This window comes from Scyliorhinus canicula, chromosome 29, assembly GCF_902713615.1.
Source record: "Scyliorhinus canicula chromosome 29, sScyCan1.1, whole genome shotgun sequence".
NCBI classification, from domain to species: domain Eukaryota; kingdom Metazoa; phylum Chordata; class Chondrichthyes; order Carcharhiniformes; family Scyliorhinidae; genus Scyliorhinus; species Scyliorhinus canicula.
The window spans coordinates 9,547,690-9,563,649 of record NC_052174.1 but is presented as its reverse complement, the minus strand read 5'-3'; the positions used below and the strand labels follow the sequence as shown (position 1 = coordinate 9,563,649).

The window sequence follows — 15,960 nt, the reverse complement described above, 5'->3', positions numbered from 1 at the left end:
GGCACAGGAAGACATTCACCCCACCCATTACTCACAAGATGGGGACAGTGTAGAGGGAGCTTTACTCTGTATCTAACCCCGTGCTGTACCTGTCCTGGGAGTGTTTGATGGGGACAGTGTAGAGGGAGCTTTACTCTGTATCTAACCCCGTGCTGTACCTGTCCTGGGAGTGTTTGATGGGGACAGTGTAGAGGGAGCTTTACTCTGTATCTAACCCCGTGCTGTACCTGTCCTGGGAGTGTTTGATGGGGACAGTGTAGAGGGAGCTTTACTCTGTATCTAACCCCGTGCTGTACCTGTCCTGGGAGTGTTTGATGGGGACAGTGTAGATGGAGCTTTACTCTGTATCTAACCCCGTGCTGTACCTGTCCTGGGAGTGTTTGATGGGGACAGTGTAGAGGGAGCTTTACTCTGTATCTAACCCCGTGCTGTACCTGTCCTGGGAGTGTTTGATGGGAACAGTGTAGAGGGAGCTTTACTCTGTATCTAACCCCGTGCTGTACCTGTCCTGGGAGTGTTTGATGGGGACAGTGTAGAGAGAGCTTTACTCTGTATCTAACCCGGTGCTGTACCTGTCCTGGGAGTGTTTGATGGGGACAGTGTAGAGGGAGCTTTACTCTGTATCTAACCCCGTGCTGTACCTGTCCTGGGAGTGTTTGATGGGGACAGTGTAGAGGGAGCTTTACTCTGTATCTAACCCCGTGCTGTACCTGTCCTGGGAGTGTTTGATGGGGACAGTGTGGAGGGAGCTTCACTCTGTATCTAACCCCGTGCTGTACCTGTCCTGGGAGTGTTTGATGGGGACAGTGTAGGGGAAGCTTTACTCTGTATCTAACCCCGTGCTGTACCTGTCCTGGGAGTGCTTGATGTGGACAGTGTAGAGGGAGCTTTACTCTGTATCTAACCCCGTGCTGTACCTGTCCTGGGAGTGTTTGATGGGAACAGTGTAGAGGGAGCTTTACTCTGTATCTAACCCCGTGCTGTACCTGTCCTGGGAGTGTTTGATGGGGACAGTGTAGAGAGAGCTTTACTCTGTATCTAACCCGGTGCTGTACCTGTCCTGGGAGTGTTTGATGGGGACAGTGTAGAGGGAGCTTTACTCTGTATCTAACCCCGTGCTGTACCTGTCCTGGGAGTGTTTGATGGGGACAGTGTAGAGGGAGCTTTACTCTGTATCTAACCCCGTGCTGTACCTGTCCTGGGAGTGTTTGATGGGGACAGTGTGGAGGGAGCTTCACTCTGTATCTAACCCCGTGCTGTACCTGTCCTGGGAGTGTTTGATGGGGACAGTGTAGAGGGAGCTTTACTCTGTATCTAACCCTGTGCTGTCCCTGTCCTGGGAGTGTTTGATGGGGGCAGTGTAGAGGGAGCTTTACTCTGTATCTAACCCCATGCTGTACCTGTCCTGGGAGTGTTTGATGTGGACAGTGTCGAGGGAGCTTTACTCTGTATCTAACGGTGATTGGGGGGAAACTGGGACCACAATGATGTTGCGAGAATTGCCAGTAGATGTATTCCCCAGTCCTCAGTAATCTCTCTATTTCTCTCTCCTCCACCCTCCTCCTCCCCCCCCCCCCCCCCCGCAGACGGACCGTGTCTGAGCTCTCCGTGTCAGAATGGCGGGAGCTGCCTTTCCTCGGGGAAGAACTTCACCTGTGATTGTCCGCCGGGATTCACGGGCAATCTGTGTGAAACGGAACAAGGTAAACATCAGGCTCGGATTTCCCCGAGCTTTACTCTGTGTGTAGGGAGGGAACTGAGGCCTCAATGATGTAGTGTCAATACCAATCGTTCCTTCAGCCGTCATCGCTGACCAACCTGACTGGCCACCTAAGGTAGTCAGTGTTACTGGTCATGGCTGATGAGTCAGCCCGACCCAACAGCCGCATCTCTGCCAGGATGTTTCCGGGAGGTGGGATGGGTCCCTGGACTCTGGATCGCCGGTATTCCTTTCTCAGGCCCCTTTCCCGGGCCTCCGCGCGCCCGTCGGGGGGGTCGTCGAAGAACTCGTGCCCCTTCAATCAGGAGGCTCCTCCAAGTCGGTCTCCTCACGCGTTGTCGGCCATTTTGCCTTTCTCGAGGTTGGCCTTTGGAGAGCTTCCTTTGTCCCGTTCCTGTTCCTGGAGCTGGGCGAAGGAGATTAGCTTTGGCAGACGGGACATCCCAAGCACACGGCCGGCCCAGCGGAGTTGGTTTCGGATGACCCGTGGCCTCGATGCTGGTGCTCCTTCGAGGACGCCGACGTTCGTACGCCCGTCCTGCCAGCCGATGGGGATAACCTGTCTCAGCCAGCGTCGATGGTACCTCCCCGGGGTCGTGAGGTGGCGTCTGTACGTAGCCCCAAGTTTCTGAGCCAAATCGAAGAGTTGAGAGGACGTCCGCGCGAGGGACCTTGATGCCAACACCGACGTCACGGCCGTCAAAGACTCGCGTCCGAAGGCCTCGCTGGTGGATTGGATACGATGTCGGATCGATGTCAGCCTTAGAGGAGAGGTGGGCCCCCATGTCGGGGGGAATGTTCCACCTTGGGGAAGGTTTCTGCATCGATCCCGATGGAGCGGGAGACTGGATCGTGCCCTGGGGCGGGTTGGTAACGGACTTGGGCCTTGTTGAGGTCGGGGCTGAGGCCGATCCCGTAGTTTCGTCGCGCCAAGACAAGGCGTGGAGGTTCCCTTCTGAGAGGGTGGAGATGGCGATGTCGCTCACAAACCGAAGCTCCACCATCGATGTCAGGGCCGTTTTCCTGTTGGATTCCAACAGGTTGAGGTTTGAGGGCTTCCCGTCCGTCCGTCCTGTGGGCAAGGTCCACTCCGCTGAATGCCAGGAGGTGGAATCTGTTCCCAAGTCCTCAGTAACGTCTCTCTCCCTCTCTCCTTCCCACCCTTCCCCCCCCCCCCCCACTTGATTGCCACTAGATATATTCCCCAGTCCTCAGTATTCTCTCTATTTCTCTCTCCTCCACCCTCCTTTTCCCCCCCCCCAGCAGACGGACCGTGTCTGAGCTCTCCGTGTCAGAATGGCGGGAGCTGCCATTCCTCCGGGAATAACCTCACGTGTGATTGTCCGCCGGGGTTCACCGGGCAACTGTGTGAAACGGAAGAAGAGATTGCAGGTAAACAACAGCCACTGATCACCGGATTTACCTGAGGCGGGGTGGGGGTGGGGGGGGGAACCCAAGGTGGGGGGGGGGGGGCGGGGGTACCTGAGGCGGGAGTACCCAAGGTGGGGTGGGGTGGGGGGAACTCAAGGTGGAGGGGGGGGGTACCTGAGGCGGGAGTACCCAAGGTGGGGTGGGGGGGGGGGGAACCCAAGGTGGGGGGGGGGGGTACCTGAGGCGGGAGTACCCAAGGTGGGGTGGGGGGGGGGGGAACCCAAGGTGGGGGGGGGGGTACCTGAGGCGGGAGTACCCAAGGTGGGGTGGGGGGGGGGGTGTGTATGACACAGATTGGGGCGGCACAGTGGGTTAGCACTGTTGCTTCACAGCTCCAGGGTCCCCGGGTTCGATTCCCGGCTTGGGTCACTGTCTGTGCGGAGTCTGCACCTCCTCCCCGTGTGTGTGCGTGGGTTTCCCCCGGGTGCTCCGGTTTCCTCCCACAGTCACAAAGATGTGCAACTTAGGGTGGATTGGCCGTGCTAAATTGCCCCTTAGTGTCCAAAAAGGTGAGGTGGGGTTACTGGCTGGGTTACGGGGATTGGGTGGAGGTGTTGACCTTGGGTAGGGGTGCTCTTTCCAAGAGCCGGTGCAGACTCGATGGGCCGAATGGCCTCCTTTTGCCCTGTAAATTCTATGGTTCCTGACCACCGGATGTTCGAAAATGCTTGACTGCCAATGCGGCCACGGTTACAACGCAGGAGGTTGGAATCTGACAAAGTGTATTTCCCCCCCCCCCCCCCCCCCCCCCCCACACACACACCGTGCTCCCACCCTCCCCCCGTGCTCTCTCCTACCCTGTGACTGTCGCTCTCCCCCTGCCCCCTCCCCCACTGACAACCTCCCTGTCTCTAACCACCCTCACTTCCCAGGGTATCTCTCGCTCCAGGCACGTCTGCCTTCCCGGCCGCTCCCTCTATCAGTCGCTCCCGGGCCGTGCGTCAATGACATTGCGAACTCGAGGCTTCCCTTCATTGGCTGAACCACATGAGTTTGGCCACAGCTTCCCAAATGTGATGACTCCTCAGTTAATGTGGACCGTAACCCTATCGCCCTAATCCTAATCTTAACCCTCACACTAACCCTGTAACTCTAACGCAGACCCCTGACACCAACCTGTACGATTTTAGCGTTCCGGTGCCAAGGAGGGGGGGGGGGGGGGGGGGCGACCTGATAGAGATCCACAAAATTATGGACAGAGTGGATCGTCAGAGGCCTTTCCCCAGGGTAGAGGGGTCAATTACCAGGGGGCAGAGGTTTAAGGTGCGAGGGGCAAGATTTAGAGGAGGCAGCAGGGTAGCATGGTGGCAGGGGCAGCTGGGTAGCATGGTGGTTAGCATAAATGCTTCACAGCTCCAGGGTCCCAGGTTCGATTCCCGGCTGGGTCACTGTCTGTGTGGAGTCTGCACGTCCTCCCCCTGTGTGCGTGGGTTTCCTCCGGGTGCTCCGGTTTCCTCCCACAGTCCAAAGATGTGCGGGTTAGGTGGATTGGCCGTGCTAAATTGCCCGTAGTGTCCTAATAAATGTAAGGTTAAGGGGGGGGTTGTTGGGTTACGGGTATAGGGTGGATACGTGGGTTTGAGTAGGGTGATCATGGCTCGGCACAACATTGAGGGCCGAAGGGCCTGTTCTGTTCTGTGCTGTACTGTTCTATGTTCTATGTTCTATGTACGAGGCAAGTTTGTTTACACAGAGGGTAGTGGGTGCCTGGAACTCGCTGCCGGAGGAGGTGGTGGAACAAGGGACGATAGTGACATTTAAGGTACATCTTGACAAATACATGAATAGGATGGGAATAGAGGGATACGGACCCAGGAAGGGTAGAAGATTTTAGTTTAGACGGGCAGCATGGTCGACACAGGCTTGGAGGGCCGAAGGGCCTGTTCCTGTGCTGTACTGTTCTTTATTCTTTTGTTCTTTGACCCCTAAGATAGGCTGTCGAGTACAAAGAACAATACAGCACAGGAACAGGCCCTTCGGCCCTCCAAGCCTGTACTGGTCGTGATACCAACCTTTGCCAAAACCCTCAGCACTTCCTTGTGCCGTATCCCTCTATACCCATCCTGTCCATGTGTTTGTCAAGATGCCTTTTGAACGCCGTTAATGTATCTGCCTCCACAATCTCCCCTGGCAACACGTTCCAGACACTCACCACCCTCTGCGTAAAACAACCTGCCTCACACATCTCCTCTAAACTTTGCCCCACGGACCTTAAACCTCTGCCCCCTGGTGACTGACCCCTCCACCCTGGGAAAGAGCGGCTGCCCATCCACTCTGTCCAGGCCCCTCGTAATCCTGTAGACCTCCCATCAGGTCGCCCCTCGACCTCCGTCTTTCTAATGAAAACAGTCCGAGTCTATTCAGCCCCTCCGCATAGCGAACACCCTCCAGACCAGGCAACATCCTGGTTAAACCTCCTCCGCACCCTCTCCAAAGCCTCCACATCCTTCTGGTAGCGTGGCGACCAGAATCGTGCGCGACATTCCAAGTGCGGCCTTACCGAGGTTCTATACAACCGCAGCACGATGTGCCAATATCTGTCGGTCATTTTCGGTCAAGTATTGAGAGGTCATCGTTCAGCGAAATAGACAGGAAGAGCCCGCACCCCGTGGCGGAAGAGGAATCACCCAGGACAAACAGACGCTCGGCCCGGGTTTCCGCGATCTCGATTTCGAGGGGAACACTCCCCGCCCCGCATCCTCACCCCATCTGCCTTGGCCCACCTCACAGCCAAAGGAGGCAGTTCCACTTCACAAAAACTGCCCCCCCCCCCCCCCCCCCCCCCCCCCCCCCACTCCGCCATTTCCCCCCCCCCTCCCCGAGGTGCCTGTTTCTTACGCCCTGTGTTCTGTTCCAGCTCCCCCAGACTCTCAGGCCCGATTAATCCTCATCATCGTCCTGGTCATTGTTGCAGCTCTCCTCATCATCACCATGGTTACTGGAATCTACTGCTATAAGTACAGGTAAGGCACGAATGGGACGTGGCATATGGGGCTGGTTTAGCACACCGGGCTAAATCGCTGGCTTTGAAAGCAGGCCAGCAGCACGGTTCGATTCGCCGTACCAGCCTCCCCGGACAGGCGCCGGAATGTGGCGACTAGGGGCTTTTCACAGTAACTTCACTGAAGCCTACTCGTGACAATAAGCCATTTTCATTTCATTTCATTTCATAAATTTCTTTCCTTCTACACAGCAAGATCCCGCAATGTGTCGATCGGCCTTTTTGATGCCGTTGCCCGGGAGAGGATTGGTGGCCTTTGCGGACCCCCCCCCCCCCCCCTCTTTTCGCACAGTCCTGCGTCCTTTGCTTCCGCCCCAGAGAGCAGGCCATGGCTTCGGGCCTCCTCCAAAAGGCAGGGCCTCCAACAGGCGGCCATTCAGCCCCTCGAGCCTGTCCCATCAGATTTATCTCTTCAGAGTATCCAATTCTTTTTTGTTTCCAATTAAGGGGCCATTCAGCCTGACCAATCAGTCTGCCCTGCACATCCTTTTGGGTTGTGTGTGGGGGGGGGGGGGTCAGACCTGTTATATTACTATTTGTGGTAATATGTCTTTGTCCTTTGTTCCAGAATGATCCGAGGTGGTGTTGACAAAGAATTAATCAATCAAAAGATTGAAACAAAACTAATTTTTTATAACACCATTAATTAAATGAAGTCTGCGCACTCTACCGAGCTACAGATGATAATTAATTAATATTGAATCTGTCTTACAGTACTCAATAATCTAAATAGTCACGAACTACACTATGATCTAACCGCGTGTTAACTCTATCTACTGTAATCTTCTTGTGCTGTCATCATACTTTCTTCTGATGCTAATGGGGCTGGTTTAGCACACTGGGCTAAATCGCTGGCTTTGAAAGCAGGCCAGCAGCACGGTTCGATTCCCGTACCGGCCCCCCCCGAACAGGCGCCGGAATGTGGCGACTAGGGGCTTTTCACAGTCACCTCATTTGAAGCCTACTCGTGGCAATAAGCCATTTTCATTTTTAATTTCACCCAGAGTTCCCTCAGGGTCTGACTTAAATACAGAGAAGAGGTGGCGCCCTCTAGTGTTTGAATGAGACAGAGATGTAATAATTAACCCTTCACTAACCTGGCTATATACGTATCATTACAAGACCCACGCAGACACGGGGTGGAATGTACAAACTCCACACGGACAGTGACTGGGGGCCGGGATCGAACCCGGGTCCTCGGCGCCGTGAGGCAGCAGTGCTAACCACCGCGCCATCTTAGGTTCCACGATCCTTCACACCCCATCACCCAAATTTCCAATTGATCCCACAACCCGGGGGGAGGTAGGGGAGAGTTCTGGACTTCCGTTACCCCCTTGTGTGAGCAAGTGCTTGCCCCCTGAACTAATCTTAAGGTCCCGCCTCCTTGTTTTGGACCCCCCACCCCACCCCCTTCCAGAGGAAATACTCCCTCTCTCTCTCTGCCCTATCGAACCTTTTACCCATCGTAAACACCTCAGTTGCATCTTTACTTGAGGTAAATCCAAGCCCGGGGTCTTGTCGGCCACCGTGGGACCTCGGCCTAGTCCATGGGCTTCAACCTCCGGAGTGGGGTCTTGACCCCACGACGCGTGAGGTGAGGGGGAGGAGGGTGATTGCTGTGGGGAGGAGGAGGAAGAGGGGCATTGCTTTGCTGACGACGTGTTCTCGGACACCCCCCCCCCTCCTGTGATAATAATAATCATTATTATTACTTGTGAATTTCAGGAGAGGGAAGAAGATACTCTGGAATCACGCAATGGATGACAGAAAGGGTAAGTTACGCACAAGCGACGGTCCGAGGACATTCCCGATCGCGCTCCGCCGCCTAAGAACGGGAAAGGGAGCAGTAGGCCATTCGGCGCTGGGGTCTGTTCCCTCCCCCTCCATTCAATAAGATCATGGGCGTTCCTCTGCCTCCCCTCCACCTTCCCGCCTCATCCCTTAAGGTCCAAAGAAATCTCATCAACGAATTTCCTCACCGGCCCAACATCCACAGCCTGGGCCGGGGAGTCCCAAAGATTCACCACCCTCCGGGTGAAGAAATTAGTCTTCACCCTCGTCCAAAATGGCCGACCCCTTACGCCTGAGACCACCCCCTTCGGGATAACCTCCAGAGTTTCAGACAACTGAGAGAGCGCGAGACCATTCCTCCCAATCGCCCCTCGTTGGGGAACCCTCTCCCATCTCCGGAATCAGCCCCCCGCACTCCGAGGGCAAGGGCCCACAATGCAGTGCTCCATAAGTGGGGCCCCGCTCCTTGACCACAGTGAGTGCGGGGCCTCCAAGGGGAAATGTTATTTGGGTGGCAGAGGTTGGCCACCAATCCGGTTGGCACACCCCACACGGCGAATCATTCGAGGCCGACTCCATTTTAATTGCCCTCCCCACCCCACCCCGCTTGCCTCAGTGGCAATAGGAGGGGGGGGTGGTGCTTTGGTTGGCTCAGAGGTGCTCTGTACATCTCAGTTGTTGTGAAGTGTTTTCTGGGTGGCGGAAGGCTATACGCCCCTCCCCCGTCAGTCCTGGGGCATTTACTTGACCGCCCTGTCAGAATGATAATTGGACTGCAAATCATTGCACCCTGTCCTCCGAGTGCGAATTTACTAAAACGTTGACGGATTTGGGTGCGATCTTGATTTCCAGTGAGGTGACGGGTCCGTGAGACTGCGCTCTTCAACTGAATCCCCCCCCCTGTGTTTGTTTTTCAGGAACCGCTCCCAGCTCTAGCCCGGTAGTTTGCTCGACCCCGTTCTAGGCCGATGTGCCCCGTAACCCGGGGCAACGCCTTCATCCGGCCCGCCCACCTCCCCACCCGCTGCGCCGCCCCACCCCCCCGACACTCCGAGGGGAGGAGCCTCGCCCTTGGCCCAAGTTGTCCGGGAGGTCGCCGGGTCACCTGCCGCGCCCTTTGACCCCCAGGGGCCCCGTCACGGGCTCGCTTCTCAGTCCCTGGCGTCCTGAACTATCATCCGGCTGCGACCCTCCCTGTCGTCTCCTGTTCCTTGCCTACAAACGAAACATCTCGCCCCCACCAACCACCCCCTCCCCCCCCCCCCCCCCCCCCCCCCCCGCTCTCCCCCCACCCCCCACCCCCCACCCCCCTACCTCCACCCCGCTCCACCTTCACTTCGGACCAAAGATATTTCCCCTCCCCCTGCCGTTTAATATCAGAATCGCTCACGTCTCCCCTCAGGCCCATCCCGGCACAAGGAGTCAAGGCTGCTCCTAAAACCAGGGGACTTGAGTCGTTTGCACATTGAGTCCCACCAATCCCCAAACCATCATTTCTCAGCGTCCAGCCACCTACCAATGCTGCTCGCCGTCTCAAACTATCTTGGATCTTCGAACTGTTCCTTCACCGCATCCCTCACTCTGCTCCCCACCCCACACACAACCCTTCGTTCCCCCAGTGACTCGCCCTCCCACTTCACCGGCCCCTCACCTGTACCGATTCCGACCAGCCGCCAATAAACCCAATTCGAGGATTCGGAAGAAACGTTTCTCACCCAGAGAGCGGAGAGGAGGTGGAACTCCCTGCCAAAGGAACTGGAATCGTGCAGCTTTGGTCTCCGTGTTTAAGAGAGGATTGACTCGTTTGGAGGCGGGAGAGCGAAGAGTCACTCGATCAGCCCCCTGGGGCGAGGGGGTTGTCCTGTGATGAGGGGCTGAGTAAATTGGGTTTATTCTCTGGAGTTTACAAGAATGAGAGGCGATCCCATCGAGACGGACAGGATTCTGAAGGGGTTTGACAGGGTGGATGCTGAGAGATTGGTCGGGGAATCTAAAACATGGGGGACACAGGGACTGAGTCGGCCATTTTGGAACTGAGTCGGCCATTTTGGGACTGAGTCGGCCATTTTGGGACTGTGTCGGCCATTTTGAGACCGAGATGAGGAGAAATTTCTTCACCCAGAGGGTTTTGTAAATCTTTGGAATTCTCCAACCCCAGAGTGTTGTGCATGCTCCATGTAAGACTTTTGGCCTCTTGCAGAATTAAGGGATACGGGGAGTGAACGGGAAAATGCACTCGCAGCCCAAAATCAGCCAAGGGTCGTATTGAATAGCGGAGCAGGCTTGACGGGCTGAATGGCCTACTCCTGCTCCTAGTTCGAGTCTTCCTGAGGCACATCATGGAGACACATTTAAGAAGAAGCTAGATACAAGGGAGAAGGAAATAGAGAGTTACGATGCTAGATTTGGGTGAAGAAAGCTGGTAGGAGGCTCGAATGGAGCTCGGACTGACTAGGCCGAACGGGTGCCATACATCCTCTGTCGTCTAGAGAAGGAGAGAGAGAACATTCTGGCAACTGGGGAGAGAAACAGAGGGAGGGAGACACAGGAGAGAGAGAGAGAGAGAGAGACGCCAAGGGTGATAGGGAGACAAGAGGAGAGATTGGGAGAGACACGGAAAAAGAGAGTGAGCGAGTGAGATACCAAGGGGAGAAAGAGAGAGGGTGAACAGGAGAGATGGAGGGGCATGTAAAGATAGAGTGAGTGAGATACTGAAGGGAAGGGAGTGGGGGCAAAAAGGAGGGAGGCAGAGACGGAAAAAGAGAGTGAGTGAGATACCGAGAGGGGGGAGAGAACACGAGAGAGGGAGGGACATGGAAAGAGAGAAAGAGTGAATGGTACATAGAGGGAGAGAGAGAGAATGAGTGAGATACCGAGGGAGAGGGAGGAAATGAGTGAGATACCAAGGGAGAGAGAGTGAGATACCGAGGGAGGGAGAGAGAATGAGCGAGATATCGAGGGAGAGAGAGAGAATGAGGATGATACCGAGGGAGAGAGAGAAGGGGAGAAAGAGAGAATGAGTGAGATGCTGAGGGAGAAAGAGGGAATGAGTGTGATACCGATGCGGAAAGAGAGAATGAGTGAGATATCGAGGGAGAAAGAGGGAATGAGTGTGATACCGATGCGGAAAGAGAGAATGAGTGAGATACCAAGGGGGAGAGAGAGAGAGAGAGAATGAGTGAGATGCAGAGGGAGAAAGAGGGAATGAGTGAGATACCGAGGGAAAGAGAGAATGAGTGAGATACCGAGGGGGGGAGAGAGAGAGAGAGAATGAGTGAGATACCGAGAGAGAGAATGAGTGAGATACCGAGAGAGAGAATGAGTGAGATACCGAGGAAGAGAGAGAGAATGTGTGTGATATCGATGGGGAGAGAGAGAATGAGGGGGATACCGAGGGAGAGAGAGAGAGAATGAGTGAGATACCGAGGGAGAGAGAATGAGTGTGATACCAAGGGAGGGAGAGAGAGAGAGAGAGACAGAGAACAGGGGAGAGGGAGAGATGGACCTCGAGAGAAAAGGCACCGGGCGGAAAGTCAGTAGAGAGGGAGTCATGACCCTTGGAACCAACCCAAAATGGAGAGATAGTGAGAGAGAAGCTAGGAGAGGGAGTGACAATGATATCGAGACAGAGAAACACTAACCAGCGTTACACCAAAGGGCAGGGGCACACACAGATGGAAAAGCCCGAGAGACCGACGGAAAGATCCAGAAGGTGGGTGGGCGGGGCCAGAGACATGCTGGCCCCGCCCACGTGAATGCAAAGCAAGAGAACCAGAGATCCTCCACAAATTAGGCTGGGGGTTGACCGAGCGGGGGCAGGAACAGCACAGGCCGGGAGCCTGGGGGTCTACTAATGAGGGGCCTTCATCACCACCATGTACCTGTGTCCCTCAACACCCTGCTCGAGGCACATTGACCCCTTGGAATTGTAACGTCGATGAAACGAGATCAATTAAACAATTAACTTTTGATCGTCCTGAGTGTTAATCCTTTGTGTGTGTGTGTGTATAACTGTTATGGGAGCGGTGTTTTGAGAACCCCAAAATGTATCATGCAGTTCAACCAACCTCTCCCTTTAATGTATTGTTGCTTTTGAAGCACACGGCTTGTTCCCCAGGTGTGGTATTACAATTATGGACACGTGGGTTTTTAAACACAAAACAATGTTTATTCCATGAATTCAACTTAACCTTTTAAATAAACATTGGATCCCTTAACACCCCTTACTTCACAGATAACCCCGAAAATAATACAACACTAAATAATCCCTCAAAATGTTCCTTCAAACCTCCAAAAGACTTAACACCTTTAAACAGAAACACATCAGGTTAAAGACATTACTATTATGAGTTTAAATCACCCAAATGATTCAGAGATAGTCTTTCCTGGCAGAGATCACAGCAGATCCAGCTCACTGCAAACACAGACACACCCAAGCTCTTTTTCTTCATGTAGCTCACTCAGCAAACCAGCCAGGCACTTCTGAGCTGCTCTCTCTCAAACTGAAACTAAAAGCAGAAGTGAGCTCAGCTCAGCTCCGCCCACCCTCTGACATCACTTCAGTAATATGAGCTGCCCCATTTCTTAAAGGTACATTGCTTAAACATCCATTTCTTAAAAGTACTCTCACATGACAGTGACCTCAACATCTTGAACTATCTAGACCATCGACCGTCAACCCTGGCTGGTTATAACATCCATCGCTGAACCTTAGTCGTCCGAATGAGGCCTTTCAGCCCATCTCCGAAAGAGCTGGCCCATTCAGGCAGTGCCTTATCCTGATCACAACTCGCCGCGTTTTTCTTTCCCAATCTCCTCCTGTTCCTCCCCTCGTTCCTTGATCGATTCTCTTCACTCTGAGTTTACCCTATTGAGAACCCCCCCCCCCCCCCCCCCCCCCCCCCGTTGTGATTTTGATCGCCTCAATTAAATCTCACCTCCCTCCTTAACCTTCCCCGCCTGGCGACTCCTCCCAGGCTTTCCACGTTGACTGAAGACCCTCAGTCCCTGGCGCTCTCTCCGAGGCCTTGCTGTCCTGGCTGAGGTGAGGCGCCCAGGGCCGAACGGGATAACCCGGCTCTTCCGAAAGGTGCTCGACGTTTCATTTTTCTACTTCAAAGATACGACCCCAGGGTCTCTCTCTCTCTTTGTCTCTCTCTCTCTCTCTTTCTCTGTCTCTCCCGAGCCCAAGCACATTTCGCAATGCCGCCGGGTCTGCCCCAAGTGGCAGCAGCGTATAGGCGGTGGCTCGGTGGTATTTTCACAGGCTTTAGTAATCCAGAGACCCAGGGCAGTCCTCTGGGGACCCCGGTTCGAATCCCACTGGGGCAGATGCTGAAATTTGAATTCAACAAAAATCTGGAATTGAAAGTCAGACCGTAACACCGTTGTCGTAAAAACGCATCTGATTCACGAATAATAATCTTTATTAGTGTCAGAAGTAGGTTTACATTAGCACTACAATGACGTTACTGTGAAAATCCCCTCGTCGCCACATTCCGGCGCCTGTTCGGGTACACGGAGGGAGAATTCAGAATGTCCAATTCACCCTAACAAGCACGTCTTTCGGGACTTGTGGGAGGAAACCGGAGCACCCGGAGGAAACCCACGCAGACACGGGGAGAACGTGCAGACTCCGCACAGACAGTGACCCAAGCCGGGAATCGAACCTGGGTCCCTGGCGCTGCGAAGCAACAGTGCTAACCACTGTGCTGCAGGGAAGGAAATCTGCTGTCCTTACCCCGATCTGGCCTACATGTGACTCCAGGCCCCCCCCACAGTGACGTGGCCGCCTCTTAAATGTCCCCTCCGAATGGCGACTTAGGGGCGGGTAATAAGGTCCGGCCCAGCCAGCAACGCACGTGTCCCATCAACAATTTATTTTTCTAAATGTGCCGAGAGAGCTGGGGAATTCGGAGGGTGGCTGACAGGTGGCTCGACCACGAACGGGTGCCTATTTCCGGGAATCATCTCTGATCCTGGCTCGAGGGGCCTCTCCCACTGTAATGAGTGAGAAAGGACTTCAGATAGACATTCAGTTGAATGTTTTTGAAAGGGCTTTTGAGGCCGAGGCCCCTGAAATAACTGCCTCGTCACCTTGCTCGCTCCCCACCCTATTGGAGAGTGGCGAATGTCGTGCCCCTGTTCAAAAAAGGGAATAGGGATAACCCTGGGAATTGCAGGCCAGTTAGTCTTACTTCGGTGGTAGGCAAAGTAATGGAAAGGGATAGGATTTCTGAGCATCTGGAAAGACACTGCTTGATTAGGGATAGTCAGCACGGATTTGTGAGGGGTAGGTCTTGCCTCAAAAGTCTTATTGAATTCTTTGAGGAGGTGACCAAGCATGTGGATGAAGGTAAAGCAGTGGATGTAGTGTACATGGATTTTAGTAAGGCATTTGAGAAGGTTCCCCATGGTAGGCTTATGCAGAAAGTAAGGAGGCATGGGATAGTGGGAAATTTGGCCAGTTGGATAACGAACTGGCTAACCGATAGAAGACAGAGAGTGGTGGTGGATGGCAAATATTCAGCCTGGAGCCCAGTTACCAGTGGCGTACCGCAGGGATCAGTTCTGGGTCCTGTTTGTGATTTTCATTAATGACTTGGATGAGGGAGTTGAAGGGTGGGTCAGTAAATTTGCAGATGATACGAAGATTGGTGGAGTTGTGGATAGTGAGGAGGGCTGTTGTCGGCTGCAAAGAGACATAGATAGGATGCAGAGCTGGGCTGAGAAGTGGCAGATGGAGTTTAATCCTGACAAGTGTGAGGTTGTCCATTTTGGAAGGACAAATATGAATGCGGAATACAGGGTTAACGGTAGGGTTCTTGGCAATGTAGAGGAGCAGAGAGATGTTCATAGATCTTTGAAAGTTGCCACTCAAGTGGATAGAGCTGTGAAGAAGGCCTATGGTGTGCTAGCGTTCATTAGCAGAGGGATTGAATTTAAGAGCCGTGAGGTGATGATGCAGCTGTGCAAAACCTTGGTCAGGCCACATTTGGAGTACTGTGTGCAGTTCTGGTCACCTCATTTTAGGAAGGATGTGGAAGTTTTGGAAAAGGTGCAAAGAGATTTACCAGGATGTTGCCTGGAATGGAGAGTAGGTCTTACGAGGAAAGGTTGAGGGTGTTAGGCCTTTTCTCATTAGAATGGAGAAGGATGAGGGGCGACTTGATAGAGGTTTATAAGATGATCAGGGGAATAGATAGAGTAGACAGTCAGAGACTTTTTCCCCGGGTGGAACAAACCATTACAAGGGGACATAGATTTAAGGTGAATGGTGGAAGATATAGGGGGGATGTCAGAGGTAGGTTCTTTACCCAGAGAGTAGTGGGGGCATGGAATGCACTGCCTGTGGAAGTAGTTGAGTCGGAAACGTTAGGGACCTTCAAGCGGCTATTGGATAGGTGCATGGATTATGGTAGAATAATGGAGTGTAGATTAATTTGTTCTTAAGGGCAGCACGGTAGCATTGTGGATAGCACAATTGCTTCACAGCTCCAGGGTCCCAGGTTCGATTCCCGGCTTGGGTCACTGTCTGTGTGGAGTCTGCACATCCTCCCCGTGTGTACGTGGGTTTCCTCCGGGTGCTCCGGTTTCCTCCCACAGTCCAAAGATGTGCAGGTTGGCCGTGATAAATTGCCCTCAGTGTCCAAAATTCTATGATCTATGATTAACCTAGGACAAAAGTTCGGCGCAACATCGTGGGCCGAAGGGCCTGTTCCGTGCTGTATTTCTCTATGTTCTCCATAACTTCCCCACACCCAATACATCGCTGTCAGCTCGGCTAAGATCAGCAATGGAACCCAGATGCCTGCAGATCGAGCGTGGGCCCTTATCAGCTGAGCGGCCTGCAGCTAATCCCCCCCCCCCCCCCCCCCCTACACACACACACACACACACACTTATCATCAAGGCGCACACTCGGAGAGAGAGAGAGAGAGAGAGGGTGTGTCGCTCTGCCTCACTGCATGTTGATGTGTCGGGCTTAGAGCTTGGAACCAGGCCGTTCGGCCCATCG

At 53.9% G+C, this 15,960-nt stretch overlaps 1 protein-coding gene across 1 annotated transcript in view; it reads left to right on the top strand.

The window, feature by feature from the left end:
* Positions 1–8,979, top strand: part of LOC119958304 (zonadhesin-like) — a 192,364-nt gene extending 183,385 nt beyond the window's left edge. The window contains exons 83-87 of the mRNA XM_038786740.1: positions 1,587–1,703; positions 2,984–3,112; positions 6,009–6,114; positions 7,878–7,924; positions 8,861–8,979. Coding sequence (XP_038642668.1) covers positions 1,587–1,703; positions 2,984–3,112; positions 6,009–6,114; positions 7,878–7,924; positions 8,861–8,907 — 446 coding nt within the window. The 3' untranslated portion in view covers positions 8,908–8,979. The remainder of the gene's footprint in view (positions 1–1,586; positions 1,704–2,983; positions 3,113–6,008; positions 6,115–7,877; positions 7,925–8,860) is intronic.
* The last annotated feature ends 6,981 nt before the right edge of the window (positions 8,980–15,960 follow it).